General features: G+C 45.1%; 1 protein-coding gene and 2 long non-coding RNA genes across 4 annotated transcripts in view; 1 reads left to right on the forward strand and 2 right to left on the reverse strand.

Annotated features, from left to right (window-relative positions):
- The first annotated feature begins 463 nt into the window (after positions 1 to 463).
- On the forward strand, positions 464 to 8,321 carry LOC110511871. Its single transcript, XR_002471813.2, has 2 exons — positions 464 to 3,293; positions 5,686 to 8,321. It is a non-coding gene; the product is annotated as an uncharacterized LOC110511871 (long non-coding RNA).
- On the reverse strand, positions 3,133 to 4,120 carry LOC110511870. The gene is made up of 2 exons (XR_005039789.1): positions 3,937 to 4,120; positions 3,133 to 3,893 (listed from the first exon to the last, which is right to left on the reverse strand). It is a non-coding gene; the product is annotated as an uncharacterized LOC110511870 (long non-coding RNA).
- Positions 8,322 to 10,635: 2,314 nt separating the features above from the next.
- LOC110520392 (integrin alpha-11) overlaps positions 10,636 to 22,475 on the reverse strand; it is a 96,443-nt gene continuing 84,603 nt past the window's right edge. For both annotated transcript variants that reach the window (XM_036963840.1, XM_036963841.1), the window contains 9 exons: positions 16,359 to 16,435; positions 15,427 to 15,510; positions 14,948 to 15,038; positions 14,664 to 14,777; positions 14,463 to 14,546; positions 14,263 to 14,373; positions 14,066 to 14,161; positions 12,965 to 13,078; positions 10,636 to 12,509 (listed from right to left, as the gene is read on the reverse strand). In XM_036963840.1, coding sequence (XP_036819735.1) covers positions 12,432 to 12,509; positions 12,965 to 13,078; positions 14,066 to 14,161; positions 14,263 to 14,373; positions 14,463 to 14,546; positions 14,664 to 14,777; positions 14,948 to 15,038; positions 15,427 to 15,510; positions 16,359 to 16,435 — 849 coding nt within the window. In that variant the 3' untranslated portion in view covers positions 10,636 to 12,431. The remainder of the gene's footprint in view (positions 12,510 to 12,964; positions 13,079 to 14,065; positions 14,162 to 14,262; positions 14,374 to 14,462; positions 14,547 to 14,663; positions 14,778 to 14,947; positions 15,039 to 15,426; positions 15,511 to 16,358; positions 16,436 to 22,475) is intronic.

Genomic DNA, 22,475 nt, shown 5'->3' on the forward strand with positions numbered 1-22,475 from the left:
TAGTCCAACGCTCGGTTACTAGTCTAACCACGAGGCTACCTGCCGCTGACACCGTGGATCACTTTAGTGGATCACTCCACCGCTCTGGGCTAGCAGTAGTGGGTAAATTACTGGGAGGGTCATCGCCTTTTAACTTTGTATTCAGACATTGTAACATGTTATATAATCCTCCTACTTTTTTCAGTAAAAGTAAATGAATGTGTGTTTAAAAAAAACTTCATTTAATCAGGAAACTAAAAAGATTTGGCATGGGTCCTGAGATCCTCAAAAGGTTCTACAGCTGCAACATCGCAAAGTTACTGGTTGTATCACTGCCTGGTACGGCAATTGCTCGGCCTCTGACCGCAAGGCACTACAGAGGGTAGTGTCTACGGCCCAGTACATCACTGGGGCTAAGCTGCCTGCCATCCAGGACCTCTACACCAGGTGGTGTCAGAGGAAGGCCCTAAAAATTGTCAAAGACCCCAGCCACCCATTAGACTGTTCTCTCTGCTTCCGCATGGCAAGCTGTATCGGAGTGCCAAGTCTAGGACAAAAAGGCTTCTCAACAGTTTTTACCCCCAAGCCATAAGACTCCTGACCAGGTAATCAAATGGCTACCCAGACTAGTTGCATTGTGTTCCAACCCCTTCCTGCCCCCGAACAAGGCAGTTAACCCACTGTTCCTAGGCCGTCATTGAAAATAAGAACGTGTTCTTAACTGGCTTGCCTAGTTAAATAAAGGTAACCAAGTGTTTTTTTTATAGAGGCCTTAATGAAGGTGTTTTATTGCTCTGACATGGGTGAGCTTCTAGAGTCCTCCCAGACCGTTCTTGGCGCTGGCTCGTGCAGAGGAATTTAGGACCCTGTGGTGTCAGGGCAGGTCTACCAGGTCTCCTCCGCCTGGTAGATTCTCACAAGGCTGGAGAGCGAGGGTGCCATAAATCTGGACCCTGTGGTGTCGGGGCAGGTCTACCAGGTCTCAGCCTGGTAGAGTCTCACAAGGCTGGATAGAGGGTGCCATAAATCTGGACCCTGTGGTGTCGGGGCAGGTCTACCAGGTCTCAACCTGGTAGAGTCTCACAAGGCTGCATAGAGGGTGCCATAAATCTGGATCCTTTTGTCAATCCAGGTAAATGGTTTCTCTCTCCAGGAGGTGAATGTTTACGCTTGTTTATATTGATGCGTTGTTTATAACATGTCTATAAAGGGCTATAAGTGTAATACCATTTATTCATAAACATATGTATATTGCATAGTTTTAACTGTTTAATACTGTTTACATATTAATGACATGTTTTATTGCTATAAAACATGTAATTAATATGTAAACAGTATTAGACGGTAATAACTATGCAATATACATATACAAGATTTCAAGTCATTAGGATGACCAAAAATCACAAACATCTTCAAAGGAAACTTGTGTGTCTGGTGGTGACTATCAAGAGTACAGTGATGGGCCTCAACACCATGAACATGGAACTGGACAGCACTTTAGAGTACAGAACCAAACCAGTTATAAGTATATAGCGGCTGAGGGCATTCACAGCCGACCGCTCAGACTGGTGAGGGCATTCGCAGCCGACCGCTCAGACTGGTGAAGGCCTTCGCAGCCGACCGCTCCGACTGGTGAGGGCCTTCGCAGCCGACCGCTCCGACTGGTGAGGGCCTTCGCAGCCGACCGCTCCGACTGGTGAGGGCCTTCGCAGCCGACCGCTCCGACTGGTGAGGGCCTTCGCAGCCGACCGCTCCGACTGGTGAGGGCCTTCGCAGCCGACCGCTCCGACTGGTGAGGGCCTTCGCAGCCGACCGCTCCGACTGGTGAGGGCCTTCGCAGCCGACCGCTCCGACTGGTGAGGGCCTTCGCAGCCGACCGCTCCGACTGGTGAGGGCCTTCGCAGCCGACCGCTCCGACTGGTGAGGGCCTTCGCAGCCGACCGCTCCGACTGGTGAGGGCCTTCGCAGCCGACCGCTCCGACTGGTGAGGGCCTTCGCAGCCGACCGCTCCGACTGGTGAGGGCCTTCGCAGCCGACCGCTCCGACTGGTGAGGGCCTTCGCAGCCGACAGCTCCGACTGGTGAGGGCCTTCGCAGCCGACCGCTCCGACTGGTGAGGGCCTTCGCAGCCGACCGCTCCGACTGGTGAGGGCCTTCGCAGCCGACCGCTCCGACTGGTGAGGGCCTTCGCAGCCGACCGCTCCTACTGGTGAGGGCCTTCGCAGCCGACCGCTCCGACTGGTGAGGGCCTTCGCAGCCGACCGCTCCGACTGGTGAGGGCCTTCGCAGCCAACTGTTTTTACGTGGTTCTTCTAGCCGGTTTTAGTGACCAATAGTTTTTTACGTGGCCCGTCATTTCTCTGGATTTAGCGACCAGTAGTGTTTACAAGTAAATGATTTAGAAATGTACATGTGGTGGTGTTTTTGATGCCATGGGGAATAGTTAGGTCATTTCTGAACCTTATTTGGTAACTTTGGGAGTTTTTTGCACATACTTGATACTGTAAATGTTACTATGCTACTACATGGAAGGATTTTATTTATACTTTTCCATTGACTTTGATTAAAATAATAAACACCTGCATCAGCTAGGCTGGGACTATACTGCACACTGGAGAGCTTCGTCAAGGGAAACACTCATGAAATATCCCCTAATTTGGCGACATATTTAAAATGTTTGCAGGAGAGTAAACAGGCAGCTGACATGGGCAATGACCAATCACTACTTTCAAAGGACGACATTACTCGTCCATCTAGTTATCAGTTATCCATCTAGTTATTCACCCACACATGTCAAAGTCGAACCGCAGTGCTGATGTTTCTTTACTCTGAGGTCCAACCATGCTAATGCAGTGGAGTTGCCAATTCATGTTCAATTGAGCTACGCAGGGGGCGTGGTAAGCGAGGGTCTCAATAGACTTCAATAGGAGTATGGTGGCGAGCGGCAAAACGCAAGTGGTGCGATTTGTGGTGCCCGCTCCTGTGAGCGGCGCCGCTGGCTTAGAGTTTGAGCTGCCACAAGGTGAAATGAGTTGAAGTCTTGAGAGGCCGACGCGCATGGTTGACCTATGAGCAGAGTACATCTTGTCCCACTAAGTTTTTTTTTTAATGACAACATTCCAGCTGACAAAAACCGTGACTGCTGGTAGACACCTTTTTTTTCTTCTTCTGCGGTTCAATTGTCGCTTACAGTGTGTAAGTGCCTTTATCGCGGAGTGATCCTTCATGTCGAAGCCACTCGGCAGAGGCGGAGAAGTGGTGAACTCTGATTTGCGGAGTGCGGGCACAGGTCACGTCAACATGGATATCTAATAGGTACGCATTCTCAGGAATTTCAATTATGACGGGTGTTTTCACAGGTTTTTATGTTAAATGTTTATTAGGCTAGACTTCTGACATGTTTAAATATATTAAGCATTGGCCATTATAACTATGGAGAAATATTGTTTGTGAAGGGAAGTATTAATTTTAAAGATGCACTCTCAAACGTTTGTATAATTTCAGACAGTTTTGAAAGTGGTGCTCATGAGCCAAAAGTGGTCCCCATTTTTTTGTTGTTGTTGTGTGTACTAAGTAATTTTATTTTTTACAAAATGTGTGATATCATACAATCAAATCCCTGCAAAATGTTACGAGTTTGTTGTGCTTAAGATCCCGGACTGCATCTTTAATTTATGAAATTGTGATTTGAGGTGCATTTTGGATTATTCCGATGTTGGTGGCTGTGTGTTTTAATATCAATCGTCATCTCCATAATTTTCTAAATGTGTTAAATTAAATCTCTGGTAGACATAAAATGCATTACATCCAATGTTAGTCTGCTACAGTATAGTGTCAGTTACATATGGGTGCATGCGTACGTACACCCATACCTGAGTCAGTTACATATGGGTGCATGCGTACGTACACCCATACCTGAGTCAGTTACATATGGGTGCATGCGTACGTACACCCATACCTGAGGCAGTTACATATGGGTGCATGCGTGCGCACACCCATACCTGAGTCTCCCCTTTAATAATCTTCATTCTGCAACTTGACTCAGTCAGTGTTTACTGTGTTTGTTTGATTTTTTATGGATACAAAATAAACTGAAATATCACATTTACATAAGAATTCAGACCCTTTACTCAGTACTTTGTTGATGGACTTTTGGCAGAGATTACAGCCTCAAGTCTTCTTGGGTATGACGCTACAGGCTTGGCGCACCTATATTTGGAGAGTTTCTTCTCTCAAGCTCTGTCAGGTTGGATGGGGAGTGTCGCTGCACAGCTATTTTCAGGTCTTTCCAGAGATGTTAGATCGGGTTCAAATCCGGTCTCTGGCTGGGCCACTCAAGGACATTCAGAGACTTGTCCCGAAGCCACACCTGTGTTGTCTTGGCCGTATGCTAATTAAATAAATACAAATTATAAACTTTGGGTCGTTGTCCTGTTGGAAGGGGAACCTTTACCCCAGTCTGAGGTCCTGGGCGCTCTGGAGCAGGATTTCATCAAGGATCTCTCTGTACTTTGCTCTGTTTCTTTCCCTCGATCCTGACTAGTCTCCCAGTCCCTGCCGCTGAACAACATCCTCATAGCATGATGCTTTCACCACTATACTTCACTGTAGGGATGGTACCATGATTCCTCCAGACATAATGCTTGGTATTCAGGCTAAAGGGTTTAATCTTGGTTTCATCAGATAATCTTGTTTCTCATGGTCTGAGAGTCCTTTAGGTGTCTTTTGGCAAACTCCAAGCGGGCTGTCATGCACTTTTACTGAGGAATGGCTTCCGTCTGTCAACTCTGCCCTAAAGGTCTGATTGGTGGAGTGATACAGAGATAGTTGTACTTCTGGAAGGTTCATGCATCTTCAGAGGAGCTCTGGAGCTCTGTCAGTGACCATTGGGGTCTTGTTCACCTCCCTGACCAAGGCCCTTCTCCCTCAATTCCTCAGTTTGGCCGTGCAGCCAGCTCCAGAAGTCTTTTCCAAACTTCTTCCATTTAATAATGATGGCGGCCACTGTGTTCTTGGGGACCTTCAATTCTGCCGAAAAAATGTTGGCACCCTTCCCCAGATCTGTGCCTTGGCACAATCTTGTCTCGGAGCTCTACAGAGAATTCCTTTGACCTCATGGCTTGATTTTTCAACTTCTCCCCCCCCCCCCCCCCCCCCCCTGACATGCACTGTCAACTGAGACCTTTTTATATAGATCGGTATGGTGCCTTTCCAAATCATGTCGAATCAATTGAATTTACCACAGTTGGACTCCCAAGTTATTGATCATCCTTGATGTTTCTATGGAAACAGGATGCACCTGAGCTAAATTGAGTCTCATAGCAAAGGGTGTGAATACTTGTATTTCTGTTTTTATTTTTACGTTTGCAAAAAATTCTAAACCTGTTTTCACTTTGTGTGTGGTTTATTTCATCCATTTTAGAATAGGAGTGCAACAACATATGGAAAAAGCCAAGGGGTCTGAATGCACTGCATATATTAGTTTATTTATTTAGAGGAGACAAACTAAGATGCATACACAACATACACCCCGACACAATGTATGTTGTAGGAACATGCACAATTTATGGGAGACAATTTCATTCAGACGTTCATAATCTGGAATTATTGCACATCAATAGGAGAATGTCATTGATGTTTCTGTAAATATTGGGGTATCTAAGAACATGGATAATCAGTTTTTAGCGCTATCTGCTTCCCCCTGCAGGAATGGACCTCAAACTAGGTCCTAGTCAGAGCCCTTGCCCAAAGATGGAAGCTGCCTATTTGTGAAAGCGACAATTCCATTCCTGCTTCCAATGTGTAAGAATAACTGTTTTGGCAGGTGTAAGGATCAGCTAGTGAGAGGAGGCTGGACTCTGCCCAACATTCTACATTTACTCAGTGTTTGAGAGAACATGTTAATAAAGAATTCCAGAACACTGTGAATTCTCAGAGACCGATGCTGAGAGACTCACCCTGCACCTCACTGAGTGGAGTTTTTCATGGTGTACTAGTCATTGACTTCCACTACTGAGCCTTATCTACTGCTCGGTCAGTCTCTCCCCCTCTGGGCGATCAGGTTGTGTATAAGTGAAGTGTGTTTGTCTACAGGGAATGTTGGTAGAAGACTCCGGTGTAGGGTAGACCTGCTTGCTAGTTTGCTTCAAAAGTGTCTGCTAAATGACATGTAAATTCACCTGAATGTTCCTGCAGGTAGAACCCGATCATAGGACAATTTAAACTTCTTGGGCATTGATACCCTAGTTACACTGGGCCATTTTTCCTCCTGAGTGTTTATTTTTGATTCAAAATATACATATATCATATTTGGTTTTAATGTTTAATGTGTTGCTAATGTATTGAATATATGGTTTAGAACTTTCTATAACATTTTTGGTAACGTGAATACATTTCTGTGCCAATATACAACTTTAGTCCGCCCCCTCGCCCATACCCGGGCTCGAACCAGGGACCCTCTGCACACATCAACAACTGACACCCACGAAGCATCATTACCCATCTCTCCACAAAAGCTGCAGCCCTTGCAGAGCAAAGGGAACCACTACTTTAAGGTCTCAGCAAGTGACCGTCACCGATTGAAACGCTATTAGCGCGCTCCACCGTTAACTAGCTAGCCATTTCACATCCGTTACACCATCAGGTAACATACTAGGAGCTACTTTAGAGTTACTATGTACGATGTGCATACAGTCTATTTATGTTCGAAAGGAGACTGGTATCTAAAGAAATGTCGTCTTAAGGCAAGGAGAAAAACATGTTAATAGCTACTGAAGAATAAACACTGCAACAGCTAGAGTTTAGTCTTCTCTCATCCCTGTTGTCTGTCATTTTGTCAAGGCATATGATTCATGTGTTAGACTACACATAGAAAAAAGGGTTATTTGGCTTTCCCTTTTTGGCTATCCATACATTTAAAAATAGAAAATGTTGCTGTTTAGTTTATATGGAATTTGAAATTATTTTTTACCTTTGATACTTATGTATATTTAAAAACGAATACTTGAGTCATTTTCTATTAAGGTACCTTTACTTTGAGAGTGAGAGACTCTCCCCTATTTGACATTGATAACAGCATCACTGTGAAACTATCCATTCTTCTGCCCCTGCACTAATAATGATAAACTCAGACCTGTTGGTCATTACCTCGGTCAATCACCAACTAACTAGCTGTTCATTGCCTAACTTTTGTTAACCCCTAAAAAGGACAACTGGGTATTTTCTAGAAAGTAAAGCTTAGGGAAGCACTTTGCTAAATATAACACGTTCACATGCGTTTCCTGTTGTTTCAAATTGTCATTTTTATCTGCTCTGCAGTGATACACATTATTGTAGAAATCAAACACAGATTCAACCACAAAGACCAGGGAGGTTTTCCAATGCCTTGCAAAGAAAGGCACCTAAAAATGTAAAAAAAACACTGACTTTCAATATCTCTTTGAGCATGGTGAAGTTATTTAATTACACTTTGGATGGTGAATCAATGCACCCAGTCTTTACAAAGATACAGGACTCGTTTGCTGCAGAGGAAGGAAACAGCTCAGGAATTTCCCTGGGAGGCCAATGGTGACTTTAAAACAGTTGCAGATTTTAATGGCTGTGATAGGAGAAAACTGAGGATGGATCAACAACATTGTGGTTACTCCACAATACTAACCTAAATGACAGAGTGAAAAGAAGGAAGACTGTACAGAATACAAATATTCCAAAACATGCATCCTGTTTGCAATACGGCACTAAAGTAAATCTGCCAAAACTTTGTCCTGAATACAAAGTGTTATGTATTTGGTCTGTACCCGCTTTAAGTTAGTTTTAACAGTGGCCAAGTAGGATACTGTGGCTATTTGATCATAATGTACCATCAAAAACTGGAGAAAATGCATCCCATAACATTTTAACATGGCTGAACGATATAACTTTTTCCAACTGTAGCAAGCAATGTGTGGTGCTCAATGTAGTCCTGCATTCCATCCAACTTTTGGGGGAAAAAACATGCAGGGTGTCACGACTCCCGCTGAAGTTGGCTCCCCTGCCTGTTCGGGCGGTGCTCGGCGGTCGTCGTCACCGGCCTACTAGCCGCCACCGATCCCTTTTTCTGTTTGTTTTGTCTTATTAGTTGCACCTGTGTCTAATTGTGTTTTTCTGATGTGCTTCCTTATTTAAGGCTAGTGAACCCGCCCCTGTTTTGCGCGGTATTGATTTTGTGTTACGTGTTGTTGTCGTTGGGTGTGTTCGTGCTCCGGACCGTGTACCCTGTGTTTTGGGTTGGTCAGTATTTTTCGCGCCCTGTGTTTTGGGCATTGGATTTTGGTGCCATATTAAAGTGCACTTTTCCCTGTGAAACTCTCTGCTCTCTGCGCCTGATTCTACCTCACACACTCAGTCCCTCGTGACACGGGGCTTGACATTAACCTGTTTATCCACTTGTCCTTCGGATAGGGAAGTGACTGAAAATATTGTGGCGTACCATACCGGAAACCACTTTACAAAATAAGGTGCATTATTATTCCCACAATAGTATTACAGAGAATCAGATACATTATGCTACCCTCTGCCTATTGGCTACTCATCTTATTCAAGCCTGTCTCAAAATACAACACTGCCCCTTTAAGACAATAAAAAGCCCTCAAATATGTCTCTCAAAGCACGTTTTATGCTCTTGTAGGAAACATTCACTCCCCCATTTGCTGACTACAAATGATCTATAACTGGGCTAATAACTCACTAACTAGCAAAGGATAGAAACAAAATGTGCACACGTGGATACATGCAGTTCTCCCTTTGATCTCAAAACAAGCACATTTACTCAAGACCGATCATGTTGGAAATACAGTCCAATTCAAAGTAAATGTCACAGATCCATATATGGAAATGGTCTATTTGCATATAGGCCTACTGCAGCTCTTTTTGGTATGCTCACTGGTCTGTGTAGTCTGTCTAGTGTACTGGCTGAGTCATGCAAAATAGAATCCTAGTCCGAAGCGCTCTGCCTACAACAGACACATACAACACATTGCATAGTTCTTCTTGTTTAGGTATGTTGCGTTGAAAGTGGCTAATGCTGCTGTTGATTCGATCACAATTGCCAAAGTAAAGGGAAACGTTGATCGTGTTAACTAACGGAAAACTCTCGAAAGTGAATGAAGTTCAATCTCGTGCTTCTTTCCGTGGGCTGATATTTCTTCTGTGAGGCAGTCTCAGGCTACTGCGCAGGCACGCAGTTTAGAGGGAATATTTCTGAGTACCACTCTAAACATTTTCAAGCATTTTGGTTGCTGCAACATGTTATGGGTATGCTTGTCATTGGCAAGGACTAGGGAGGTTATTTTTATATAAAAAAAGTAACGGAATGGAGCTAAGCACAGACAAAATCCTAGAGGAAAACCTGGCTCAGTCTGCTTTCCACCAGACACTTGGAGACAAATTCAACTTTCAGCAGGACAATAACCTAAAATACAAGGCCAAATATCCACTGGAGTTGTTTACCAAGATGACATTGAATGTTCCCGAGTGGCTTATTTACATTTTTGGCATGAATATCTATGACAAGACTTGAAAATGGCTGTCTAGCAATGATCAACAACCAACTTGACAGAGTTTGAAGAATATTGGGCAAATATTGAACAATCCTGGTGTGAAAAGCTTTTAGAGTCTTACCCAGAGAGACTGACAGTTGTAATCGTTGCCATAGGTGATTGTATTGACTCGGGGTGTTGAAGCTAAACCACACAGTGTTTTATTTTCCATTTAATAACATGTTTTCTATTTTTCTTCCACTTTGAAATTACAGTATTTTGTTTAAATCGTTGACTAAAAAATGACGATTAAGTCCATTCGAGACAGTATGCACATTCGTGAGGCTAGCATCTCCATTGAACACAGGTGGTGGATGTCAACACCCCTCATCGAATATTTTAAAAAGTGTTCAAATAACTATGTATCCACCAATCCAAAGAGGGGAATAGGCCGTTCCGCTCTGTGGACAATGAATCCCATTGTTAGGGCGAAGACACAAGTATCTTGTCATTATATCCAATATCCCCCCCCCCCCCACACACACACACACACACACAAGCGGAACACACGTGGGTGAAAGTTGGGGGAAGGGATTTTTCACGTGGGCGTAGGATCTCGACTGTAGTTTGAGGTTATTGATTCTAGCAGATAAGTTATGGAGAATTTATATCATTAACACATTTCTCACTTAAAGTACATAATACGTGGAGCTTTACCAGAGACGGAAGAGGAAGTGAGACACCCCACTGGCTGTTTTTTTTCTGGTTCAAGGAAAGTCAATTAACTAACTACATCAGACCCAGCTGCTATTGCATTGGTGTCTAAGGAAGACTACACCATTAAAATTAGACTTGAACTGACCATTATTTTCAATGGGAAATGGCCTGAGTGAACTATCTTCATTTATCCACCATATTTGACTTTACTTATGTGATGTGATGTTGTCCCAGTGCTCTTCTGGTCAGGACTTTTGCCTAGTTTGAAGGCTCTCTGTCTTACAAGCCAGCTTCAATGTATCGGCCATTCAGTTTGCTATTTTTGTCAGTTACTTCTATACAATTGTGTGTGTGTTTCACGGTGACGGGCATTGAAGGAGTGTCTCATATCAAAAGGCTGATAAAGTTGAGGCAACACAACAATAGATACAACACATTAGACATATTTTATTCTAGATGTATTAGAGTTGATTTATACCTCATCCACATGGGTTGGACACTGACATTCATGAATAAACAAAAGGGATTTCATTGACAACAAAAAAACATTTGAAAATTATTCATTTGCACATAGAAGCACTAAACACCAATGGTCCGATCCTCATTAGATCATGTAACATTACATGATAGCCCGCCATTTTGTTGAAATCCTGAATAAGTCGTTCTTCAACAGCTCAGAACAGGTGCATGTTGCAGGTGGAGAATAGTTCTATGCATATCCTTTCTTCAAATTCTATTTGTTGTGGTGCAAAGCATGTCAGAAAACCCATTTGTATTTGTCTCGTAGGCTAAACTCCTTTGCCATGTCTCTAGAGGAGCAGGATAATGCCACAATCCTTGTGGGGAATACTGGAAAATCACAATATTACACTTGGTTATGTATAAAAAGATACTTGACTATTTACAAAATTCAAGTTTGTATTTCTACAAAGTAAAAGTGCATCAAAATTATGAATTTATTCCATGTATTTTCCTCCAACGGAGATACTGTATGAGAGGAGAGGGGAAGGAACGTGGGATCTCCAAAACAGAAGGTCTTTTCTTGGGACTTACAAAAAAAACTGTTCTCTGGAAACAAAAGCACCAGAGAGTTTCTTGAATGTTGACAATTGTTGTCCTGGTGTCTTGGAGATGTTCAGTTCACAATACCATTCTCTAAAAGTCACTTGGGTAGAGTCACATCTACTGGCACATGCCGCCAACTTCTTTGTCTTTGTGTTTCTCTCCAGAAGTATGTACTGTACATGTCAGCGCAGTCGGCCATAGTAAGCCAATATTGCCGCCTGCAGTTGGCACAGCACCTTGAGGTTTCTTCTTGTACAGTGTACAGTTATCTCAAAACAAAGCCTACCAAGGTGAATCAAATTTAAGCTGCTTGCCTCAGAATCATTGTCTGACTATAACTGCAGCCTTTTCTAAGTTAGTCATTATTACACCAATAGGAATGGACTCATCAACCAAAATATCTCTCCATCACTCTTCAATGTGGTCAGGAGGAAGGGTGCCATTGCCTAGATACAGGGTAGAGGTCAGAGGTGGGTAACCAGGGGCAGAGTGGGTGGAGGTTAGAGGTGGGTAACCATGGGGAAGGGTGTCTAGATACAGGGTAGAGGTTAGAGGTGGGTAACCAGGGGCAGTGTGGGTGGAGGTTAGAGGTGGGTAACCATGGGGAAGGGTGTCTAGATACAGGGTAGAGGTTAGAGGTGGGTAACCAGGGGCAGTGTGGGTGGAGGTTAGAGGTGGGTAACCAGGGGCAGTGTGGGTGGAGGTTAGAGGTGGGTAACCATGGGGAAGGGTGTCTAGCTAAAGGGTAGAGGTCAGAGGTGGGTAACCAGGGGTAGTGTGGGTGGAGGTTAGAGGTGGGTAACCATGGGGAAGGGTGTCTAGCTAAAGGGTAGAGGTCATATGTGGGTAACCAGGGGGAAAGGTGTCTAGCTAAAGGGTAGAGATCAGAGGTGGGTATGGGTAACCAGGCACCGAGGAGGGTCCAGTAGTCTCAGCAGTACAGTGGAGGGCAGGGCATTATGGTTGGTAGTGCTAACGTCTCATGGGTCATACAGGTACAGTTGGTCATCCAGTGCACTGAGCAGGTCTTGATCTGACGGTCTCATCTTGCAGAGCCTTCTGGACTGTACCGCTGTAGTGTCGGGGGGATGGGACAGTCCCTGAGTGTTGGTTCCCCTGTGTGTGTGTGTGATGGCTGGTCCCTCGCCTGCGTTAGTTACCGCTCCTCTGCCACCTTTCCATTGGTCTCCTGCTCATCCTCTTCTCTCCTCTTCTGCCTCTGGAAGAAGCCAAGCTTGGAGGAGGAGGGAGAAGTGAGATTGAGAGGCATAGATACTTCTAGATCGTTTTCATAGAAACAATCTCAGCTGGCTTCATCAGTGTGGGAAAATACATACAATAATGTACAATCATTCTTTGCCAGAAGAGGGCAGTGTCGTCCACTATTACACTGCAGTTACAACACTGTCTAGACGTCAGTCAGTTAAAATCCTCCTACTGAATTTAGAGAAAGAACCTGAGTGTTCCTGAAATGGCACACTATGCTCACTGTCACTTCTGCAATCCAGGACAGTACAATTACAGGTGCAATCGGGTAATTATCTATCTAGTTTAAACAAACACAAATCCTGTTGCTGTAAACTCACTATCTAGATATGATTATGTCCATGATAAATGTATATTGTGATCATCATGCCGTTGTAATGTTTGTACATGATGAGAGCTCCAGGGTAGTAGGGCAGGGTTTACCTTCCATAGAGCTAGGCTGAGCAGGGACAGCACCAACAACCCTCCCAGCGTGCTCCCAATGATAATCCAGATTGAGATTCTGTAATCCCCTTCTTTCCTAATCTCCAGGATTATCTGTGGAAACAAGCACACAAAACAAGACAAAATGGCACCCCGATCAAATAACAAAAGCTGATCCTAATTCAGTTTACACGTCATAGACTGCAGTAGATACCAGTCTACTATTGGGAATCTTACTACATGTTGCTTTTCTCTACCATTGGAAGACTTTCGAAGGGCAGATTCTAGGGTTTTTAAAAGCAACTGGTGCCTCTAAAGCTCTTGAACACACACATTATATGCAGATCTGTCTTGCGTGAGGCTTTGTGGGTCAGTGTTAACACGGTGTCATCTTGCGTGATGCTTTGTGGGTCAGTGTTAACACGGTGTCATCTTGCGTGATGCTTTGTGGGTCAGTGTTAACACGGTGTCATCTTGCGTGATGCTTTGTGGGTCAGTGTTAACACGGTGTCATCTTGCGTGATGCTTTGTGGGTCAGTGTTAACACGGTGTCATCTTGCGTGATGCTTTGTGGGTCAGTGTTAACACGGTGTCCTCTTGATCACCGGTTTGACTGGAATTCCATCTGACCAACGATGCATTCAAAATAAAATGTTTCCATGCTCTCTTTCCCTGTGGAGTCTCGTCAAAAGCAGAGATGAAGGGAACTGGTTGTGCTTCTAAGAGCGCTGAGTTGAGTGCATAACAACTTTGTGTGACTGGTTGTTGCTTAACTCTAAATATTGGCCTATAGGTGGCAGCAAAGAGCAGTGTATGGGAGAACAGGGCTACACCACATGTGTTGCTGTTGGTCCTTTCGGTCCTTAAGCACCATGCAGTCAATCATGTGTGTTAGAATAACAGCCTTGGCTGTGAGGATTCTGCATAGCTATTAGGAGCTCATTTGTAGAACATGAACTGCAACTATAGAGAAAAGTAGTCTAGTCTCTTGGCCAGGCTGCTGTTGAAAATACAACTTTTCAATCGAATGACTGAATGAATGACTCTATAGAAAAGGTTATGCACTGAAGTGTGTCTTGACTCGGAGTGTTTTGTACTCACATGTCTGACAGGCCTTTCTTCATGAAGAAACATGGGGCTTGAAGGTGGAAGTTCTACTGTTGCACTCGTCACCAGTTCCAGGACTTTGAACCTCAGCTGGTGTTGTAAGAGAGGGTGAATGAACACAACAGGAAGTTGACGTCTCACAGACATGCTCAAGGAGTGTAGGATTTAGCAGTGGAATGGGATATACTCACAGCATGCAAGGCGTCCAACCGCAATGCCCCCCTGATTCTGACTCTGACTTCCTTGTAGGGGTTCAGGTTGACAGTGCATTGGACCGGCAGAGGCAGAGTATTGGACTGGTTCTGAATAGAGGCCAAACACCAGCTTGTTAGTTAAGAATGTTCCATTATTTAGGTAAGCTAGTTGAAATCATATGGTGTGGGTGGGTTACCAGGCGTGAGACTCGAGAGAGGTCTTCTGGGGACGCCCTGCTCTGTGCCACATGTTGAGGGGGTATGCAGCGGGTACCGTCTGTCTAAGGAGAGAGAATTACATCTCCGTTAGAACCGAGACAGTATGAGTACACACTTGGTGGTCTCTCAAAGGAAGCAGACCATTCTAAGTCCTTGGCCAGATTTTCAAGTCCTCTCACTTTGTCAATATGGAAGTCCGATATCTGCAACAGCTGGTTCCCGTTTTTGGTCATCTCTGGAATTTCTATATTCAACTGCAGGTCTCTCACGGGAAAGAAGCCCAGGTTCTGAATCTGGGAGAAATATAGGGCACTAATTCAGTCTTAACTCAAGCAATAAAAAAATAGTTGGGGTATTTTGTAAATGTAATTGCAGTATTTCTACACTGTAAAGACAATTGATTGTTGCGTAGTTGATGTATGATTGTGGCCCAACCCTGTGTGTTGTGACCTTTCATCCTCACCTGGAAGGTGAAGTTGAATGGAGGACCAATATTTCCTGGTATCTCCAGGGAGAGGTCTGCTTTGATTTCACAGCCAGAGGGGTTGGAGTCCCTTTACGAAGAAAGGAAGGTGATACACTCAATCATGTACAGTGGCATGGTAGCCTGGTGGTTAGAGCGTTGGTCTAGTAACCGGAAGGTTGCAAAGTTCAAACCCCTGAGCTGACAAGGTACAAATCTGTCGTTCTGCCCCTGAACAGGCAGTTAACCCACTGTTCCTAGGCTGTCATTGAAAATAAGAATTTGTTCTTAACTGACTTGCCTAGTTAAATAAAGATAAAATATCTGTATACTGTATATCTATGTTTGCCATTGTGTCTGTGCAACACTAAATCAACATTGAATCTGTCAGTTCTAGTGACAAGAGTTTAATGAGTTTATTTAAGGAGAGTGACAGAAGGAGAAGGAACGTTAGAGAGGACATTGTGACAAAGACAAACCTTGTAAATAGGAGGTCAGCCTCGTATTTCAGCGGGTGAAAGATGTCATTGAAATTGTCTTCTAAGGTAACCTCCTCTCCGTCACTGCAGAGAGAAAAAAAATGCATTTCAACTAATCTGGCATGCCAAACTCACATCTCAATGGGACTGCATGCCAAGTGACCCTTGGATGACGAGAACATATTTCAGAGATGTTATAGCTCAGTTTCTATATATCCTGTTTCTCACTGGGTGGATCTGTAGTCTGTGGTTAGTGTGATGAATCAGTTCATTGTTGTAAAACTGATTGAGATTCAGTATCTGCAGGTTTTCACCCTCTTTTCACCCTCACCCTGATTAGTGACTGTTTGACACCACCCTCATCTGTTGATTAGTGACTGTTTGACACCACCCTCACCCTGATTAGTGACTGTTTGACACCACCCTCATCTGTTGATTAGTGACTGTTTGACACCACCCTCATCTGTTGATTAGTGAGGGTTTGACACCACCCTCATCTGTTGATTAGTGAGTGTTGGACACCACCCTCACCCTGATTAGTGACTGTTTGACACCACCCTCATCTGTTGATTAGTGACTGTTTGACACCACCCTCATCTGTTGATTAGTGACTGTTTGACACCACCCTCATCTGTTGATTAGTGAGTGTTGGTCACCACCCTCACCCTGATTAGTGACTGTTTGACACCACCCTCATCTGTTGATTAGTGAGTGTTTGACACCACCCTCATCTGTTGATTAGTGAGTGTTGGACACCACCCTCACCCTGATTAGTGACTGTTTGACACTAGGAAAGTCAGGAGAGCAGAAACTCCTGAGCTAAGAACATTAGCTCATTATCTCACCTGGTCATAACTGTAAAAGATAATATTCATCAGACAAAGTGTTTTAAAAAACAGTTTAATATTTGAAGTGGTTTAGTGCGCCCTCACCTGCTGGCTTCTAGAATGACTCGTACGTGGTCCAGGAACACTGATCGGCTGAACTCAAACTCCAGGCGGAAAGATACCTACGTGGGGGACGACCAGAGAGAGTATTATAGTACCATGATGACAATGTTTCCAGATATTAATTTACTGTAGTCATTCCTCTCACAGGAAATATAATTCCTTTGCGTAATTGTAAATAACTTTGTGGGTCAAAGGTTTTTTCCTTGTGTAATTCTTGGACAGTCTTAACTCAGTTCTGTCAACGTTGCTGATTTGGTCGTTACAGTGCTCGTACTAGTCACATTACCCATGAGTTTTGCCACAACAGAACAGTCAGAACATGCATACAGGTGTGGACACAGAGTAGCGCTGAGCTGAGAGCAGTAGCACTGTGTGAGGGTTCTCCTGGCTATAAACCCTTTCCAAACTGTGCGCTCCCTCAGTCCCCAGCCTCCGACAATAATACATTCCACATTAGGGATTAAAGAGAGAAGCCTGCAATAACCTGGACTAAGTCCTTGGCCCAGGACCCAAGGAGCCTGCAGCCCTGTTGGTACCAAACTAAGAACCAGGGCATTTCCCCTCTGAAGACCAAGCACTGAACATATGTACAATTACTGTACTGCCAACATAGATGGGTTCAATGGAGACACACTGTAGCTACCGTGAGTTTACATATGCCTGATTTCTAAATCAACCCTTAAAATCTAGGAACCTTGTACCTTCATGTAGATGTAAACAGATTGGATATGGACAGTAGGCGAGAGTGGAGTGTTTTACATTCAGCATCACTACGTCAAGAGAAATAATATCTACATATATTTCAGGATGTTATGTATAATAATCAGGGTCGGTAGTCATTTAGGCAGGTTACCTTAGTGTTCTTGGGCACAGGGACTATGGTGGTCTGCTTGAAACATGTTGGTATTACAGACTCGGTCAGGGAGAAAATATCAGTGAAGACACTTGCCAGTTGGTCAGCGAATGCTTTGAGTACACGTCCTGGTAATCCGTCTGGCCCTGCGGCCTTGTGGATGCTGAACTGTTTAAAGGTCTTACTCACATTGGCTGCGGAGAGCGTGATCACACAGTCGTCCAGAACAGCTGATGCTCTCATGCATGTTTCAGTGTTACTTGCCTCGTAGCGAGCATATAAGTTATTTAGCTCGTCTGGTAGGCTCGTGTCACTGGGCAGCTCTTGGCTGTGCTTCCCTTTTTACCCTGTAATAGTTTGCAAGCCCTGCCACATCCGACGAGCATCAGAGCCGGTGTACTACGATTCAATCTTAGTCCTGTATTGCCGCTTTGTCTGTTTGATGGTGTGTCGGAGGGCATAGGATTTCTTATAAGCTTCCGGGTTAGGTTCCCGCTCCTTGAAAGCGGCAGCTCTACCCTTTAGCTCAGTGCGAATGTTGCCTGTAATCCATGGCTTCTGGTTGGGGTATGCACGTACAGTCATGTGGGGACGACGTCCTCGATGCACTTATTGATAAAACCACTGATGTGGTGTACTCCTCAATGCCATCGGTAGAATCCTGGATTATATTCCAGTCTGTGCTAGCAAAACAGTCCTGTAGCTTAGCATCTGCTTCGTCTGACCACTTTTTATAGACTGAGTCACTTGTGCTTCCTGCTTTAATTTTTGCTTGTAAGCAGGAATCAGGAGGATAGAATTATGGTCAGATTTGCCAAATGGAGGGCGAGGGAGACCTTCTCTGTGTGTGGAGTTAAGGTGGTCTAGAATTGTTTCCTCTCTGGTTGCACATTTAACATGCTGACATAAATTAGGTAAAACTGATTTAAGTTCTCCTGCATTAAAGTCCCCATCCACTAGGAGCGCCGCCTCTGGATGAGCGTTTTCCTGTTTGCTTATGGCGGAATACAGCTCGCTGAGTGCGGTTTACGTGCCAGCATCGGTCTGTGGACGTATGTAGACAGCTACGATAAATATAGATAATCTCTCTAGGTAGAGAGAGAGACTCTACCTCAGGCGAGCAAACCTTGAGACTTCCTTAGATATCGTGCACCAGTTGTTTATATATATGCATAGTCCCCCGCCTCGTGTATTACCAGAGGCTGCTGTTCTATCCTGCCGATAGAATGCATAACTGTTTCCTGCTCCAGCAAAATCGCAGTTCAGATGTCCAGAAGCTCTTTTCGGTCATAAGAGACGGTAGCAGCAACATTATGTACAAAACAAGATGTGAACAACGTGAAAAAACAAACAAAATAGCATGGTTGGTTAAGAGCCGATAAGACGGCAGCCCTCCCCTCCGGCACCATCACTACTACATCACCCCTCCGGTGCCATCACTACTCCATCACCCCTCCGGTGCCATCACTACTACGTCACCCCTCCGGTGCCATCACTACTACATCACCCCTCCGGTGCCATCACTACTACATCACCCCTCCGGTGCCATCACTACTACATCACCCCTCCGGTGCCATCACTACTACATCACCCCTCCGGTGCCATCACTACTCCATCACCCCTCCGGTGCCATCACTACTACATCACCCCTCCGGTGCCATCACTACTACATCACCCCTCCGGTGCCATCACTACTACATCACCCCTCCGGTGCCATCACTACTACATCACCCCTCCGGTGCCATCACTACTCCATCACCCCTCCGGTGCCATCACTACTACGTCACCCCTCCGGTGCCATCTCTACTACATCACCCCTCCGGTGCCATCACTACTACATCACCCCTCTGGCGCCATCACTACTACATCACCCCTCCGGTGCCATCACTACTCCATCACCCCTCCGGCGCCATCACTACTACATCACCCCTCCGGTGCCATCACTACTCCATCACCCCTCCGGTGCCATCACTACTACGTCACCCCTCCGGTGCCATCACTACTACGTCACCCCTCCGGTGCCATCTCTACTACGTCACCCCTCCGGTGCCATCACTACTACATCACCCCTCCGGCGCCATCACTACTACATCACCCCTCCGGTGCCATCACTACTCCATCACCCCTCCGGTGCCATCACTACTACATCACCCCTCTGGTGCCATCACTACTACATCACCCCTCCGGTGCCATCACTACTACATCACCCCTCCGGTGCCATCACTACTCCATCACCCCTCCGGTGCCATCACTACTACGTCACCCCTCCGGTGCCATCTCTACTACATCACCCCTCCGGTGCCATCACTACTCCATCACCCCTCCGGCGCCATCACTACTACATGGCCAAGCTTCCTGCCATCCAGGACCTCTATACCAGGCGGTGTCAGAGGAAGGCCCTAAAAATTGTCAAAGACTCCAGCCACCCTAGTCATAGACTGTTCTCCCTGCTACCACACGGCAAGCGGTACTGGAGCGCCAAGTCTAGGTCCAAGAGGCTTCCAAACAGCTTCTCCTCCCAAGCCATAAGACTCCTGAACATCTAGTCAAATGGCTACCCAGACTATTCACATTGCCCCCCCCCCTCCTCCCCTCTCCACACCACCGCCACTCTCTGTTGTCATCTATGTATAGTCACTTTAATTAACTCTACCTACATGTACATACTACCTCAACTAACCGGTGCCCCTGCACATTGACTCTATACCGGCACCCTCCAGTATATATTGTTATTTTTTATTACTGCTCTTTAATTACTTGTTACTTTTATCTCTTATTCTTATCCATATATATATTTTTAACTGCACTGTTGGTTAGGGGCTCGTAAAGTAAGCATTTCACTGTAAGGTCTACCTACACCTGTTGTATTCAGCATTTCACTGTAAGGTCTACCTACACCTGTTGTATTCAGCATTTCACTGTGAGGTCTACCTACACCTGTTGTATTCAGCATTTCACTGTGAGGTCTACCTACACCTGTTGTATTCAGCATTTCACTGTAAGGTCTACCTACACCTGTTGTATTCAGCATTTCACTGTGAGGTCTACCTACACCTGTTGTATTCAGCATTTCACTGTGAGGTCTACCTACACCTGTTGTATTCAGCATTTCACTGTGAGGTCTACTACACCTGTTGTATTCAGCATTTCACTTTGAGGTCTACTACACCTGTTGTATTCAGCATTTCACTGTGAGGTCTACTACACCTGTTGTATTCAGCATTTCACTGTGAGGTCTACTACACCTGTTGTATTCAGCATTTCACTGTGAGGTCTACTACACCTGTTGTATTCAGCATTTCACTGTGAGGTCTACTACACCTGTTGTATTCAGCATTTCACTGTAAGGTCTACCTACACCTGTTGTATTCAGCATTTCACTGTAAGGTCTACCTACACCTGTTGTATTCAGCATTTCACTGTAAGGTCTACCTACACCTGTTGTATTCAGCATTTCACTGTAAGGTCCACACCTGTTGTATTCGGCGGATGTGACTAATAACATTTGATTTGATGTGACAAACAAAATTTGATTTATATTTGTGTTGACACTTAACCTGTCCAGACGGCCAAAACAATCCTTGCAACACTTAGCAGTAAGGACATTCTCGCCACAAAAACAGACACAAACAAGCCTAAATTCCAGCTGTATTTAGTATGCAGTGCATAGTCAGCCCACTAACTGCAATCCTTGGCTCCATTCAAGGAGGGGGAGAGAAGAGGAGGAGAGGCGGGGAGCATTGTTAACTGTCCTCCATCGCATGATGGACCCCTGATTCATTCCGGCTGGGCAGGAAGGAATGCCTAATGAGGCAGCTATCTTCCTGCCTGTATAGAATGCCTCAACTCTGACAGAACACAGATACTGAATGTACACAAACAAGAACCTCTACATTATAACACCCATTTGTTTTACTATCCTTGTGGGGACCAAACAATTGATTGCCATTCAAAATCCTATTTTCCTCTAACTTCTAAATCTAATCTCTAAGTCTAAAATTGTATTTTTCCTTATGATGACCTGGCGAAATATCCCCACTTGTCTGAATTGTTCTTATTTTAATATCCTTGTGAGGACTTGGTAAAACCAAAAACACACACTGTGCTGTAGGCATCAGATATGTCAAAGGAATGTTCATCTTGTCTGCCTGACCAAAATGCTGAGGACTGGGTCAGTTTATGCCAGGTCCTATGGGGGGAGGATATTGACAGTAATAATAACTCTAATGGTTGGCTTCAGCGGCATTGGCTTGGAAGACATCACAGTGAAGCAGTGTGGGTAATGACTGGGGCCAATCAGAGCCCTGACACAGTGGAGTGGTGTGGGTAATGACTGGGGCCAATCAGAGCCCTGACACAGTGGAGTGGTGTGGATAATGACTGGGGCCAATCAGAGCCCTGACACAGTGGAGCGGTGTGGGTAATGACTAGGGCCAATCAGAGCCCTGACACAGTGGAGAATGTAAAACCAGAAAGTGCCTTAGGTACTCTCCTCTGCTCTGGGCCAACTCAAGACACCATAGTAAAGTGTTTCCCAAACTGAGTCCTGGGGACCCCAAGGGGGGCATGTTTAGTTTCTTTCCCTAGCACTGCACAGCTGATGAAAATAATCAACTCATCATTCATCTTTGAATACTTGAATCAGCTGTGTAGTGCTTTGGGGAAAAAACAAATGGGAACACCTTGGGGTCCCCGGGACTGAGTTTGGGAAACCCTGTAATAGCACTATACCGTACTGTACCCATCTGATGCTACTCTCCTCTGTTCTGGGCCAACTCCAGCCACTGTAGCACTATACCGTACTGTACCCATCTGATGCTACTCTCCTCTGTTCTGGGCCAACTCCAGCCACTGTAGCACTATACCGTACTGTACCTATCTGATGCTACTCTCCTCTGTTCTGGGCCAACTCCAGCCACTGTAGCACTATACCGTACTGTACCTATCTGATGTTACTCTGTTCTGGGCCAACTCCAGCCACTGTAGCACTATACCGTACTGTACCTATCTGATGTTACTCTGTTCTGGGCCAACTCCAGCCACTGTAGAGCTATACCGTACGATACCCACTCTCTACAGGGAACACTGCTGGTTTCACTGGGCTGGCCTCTGCTCTCTACAGGGAACACTGCTGGTTTCACTGGGCTGGCCTCTGCCCTCAACAGGGAACACTGCTGGTTTCACTGGGCTAGCCTCTACAGGGAACACTGCTGGTTTCACTGGGCTGGCCTCTACAGGGAACACTG

Source organism: Oncorhynchus mykiss, chromosome 26 (assembly GCF_013265735.2).
Source record: "Oncorhynchus mykiss isolate Arlee chromosome 26, USDA_OmykA_1.1, whole genome shotgun sequence".
NCBI lineage: Eukaryota > Metazoa > Chordata > Actinopteri > Salmoniformes > Salmonidae > Oncorhynchus > Oncorhynchus mykiss.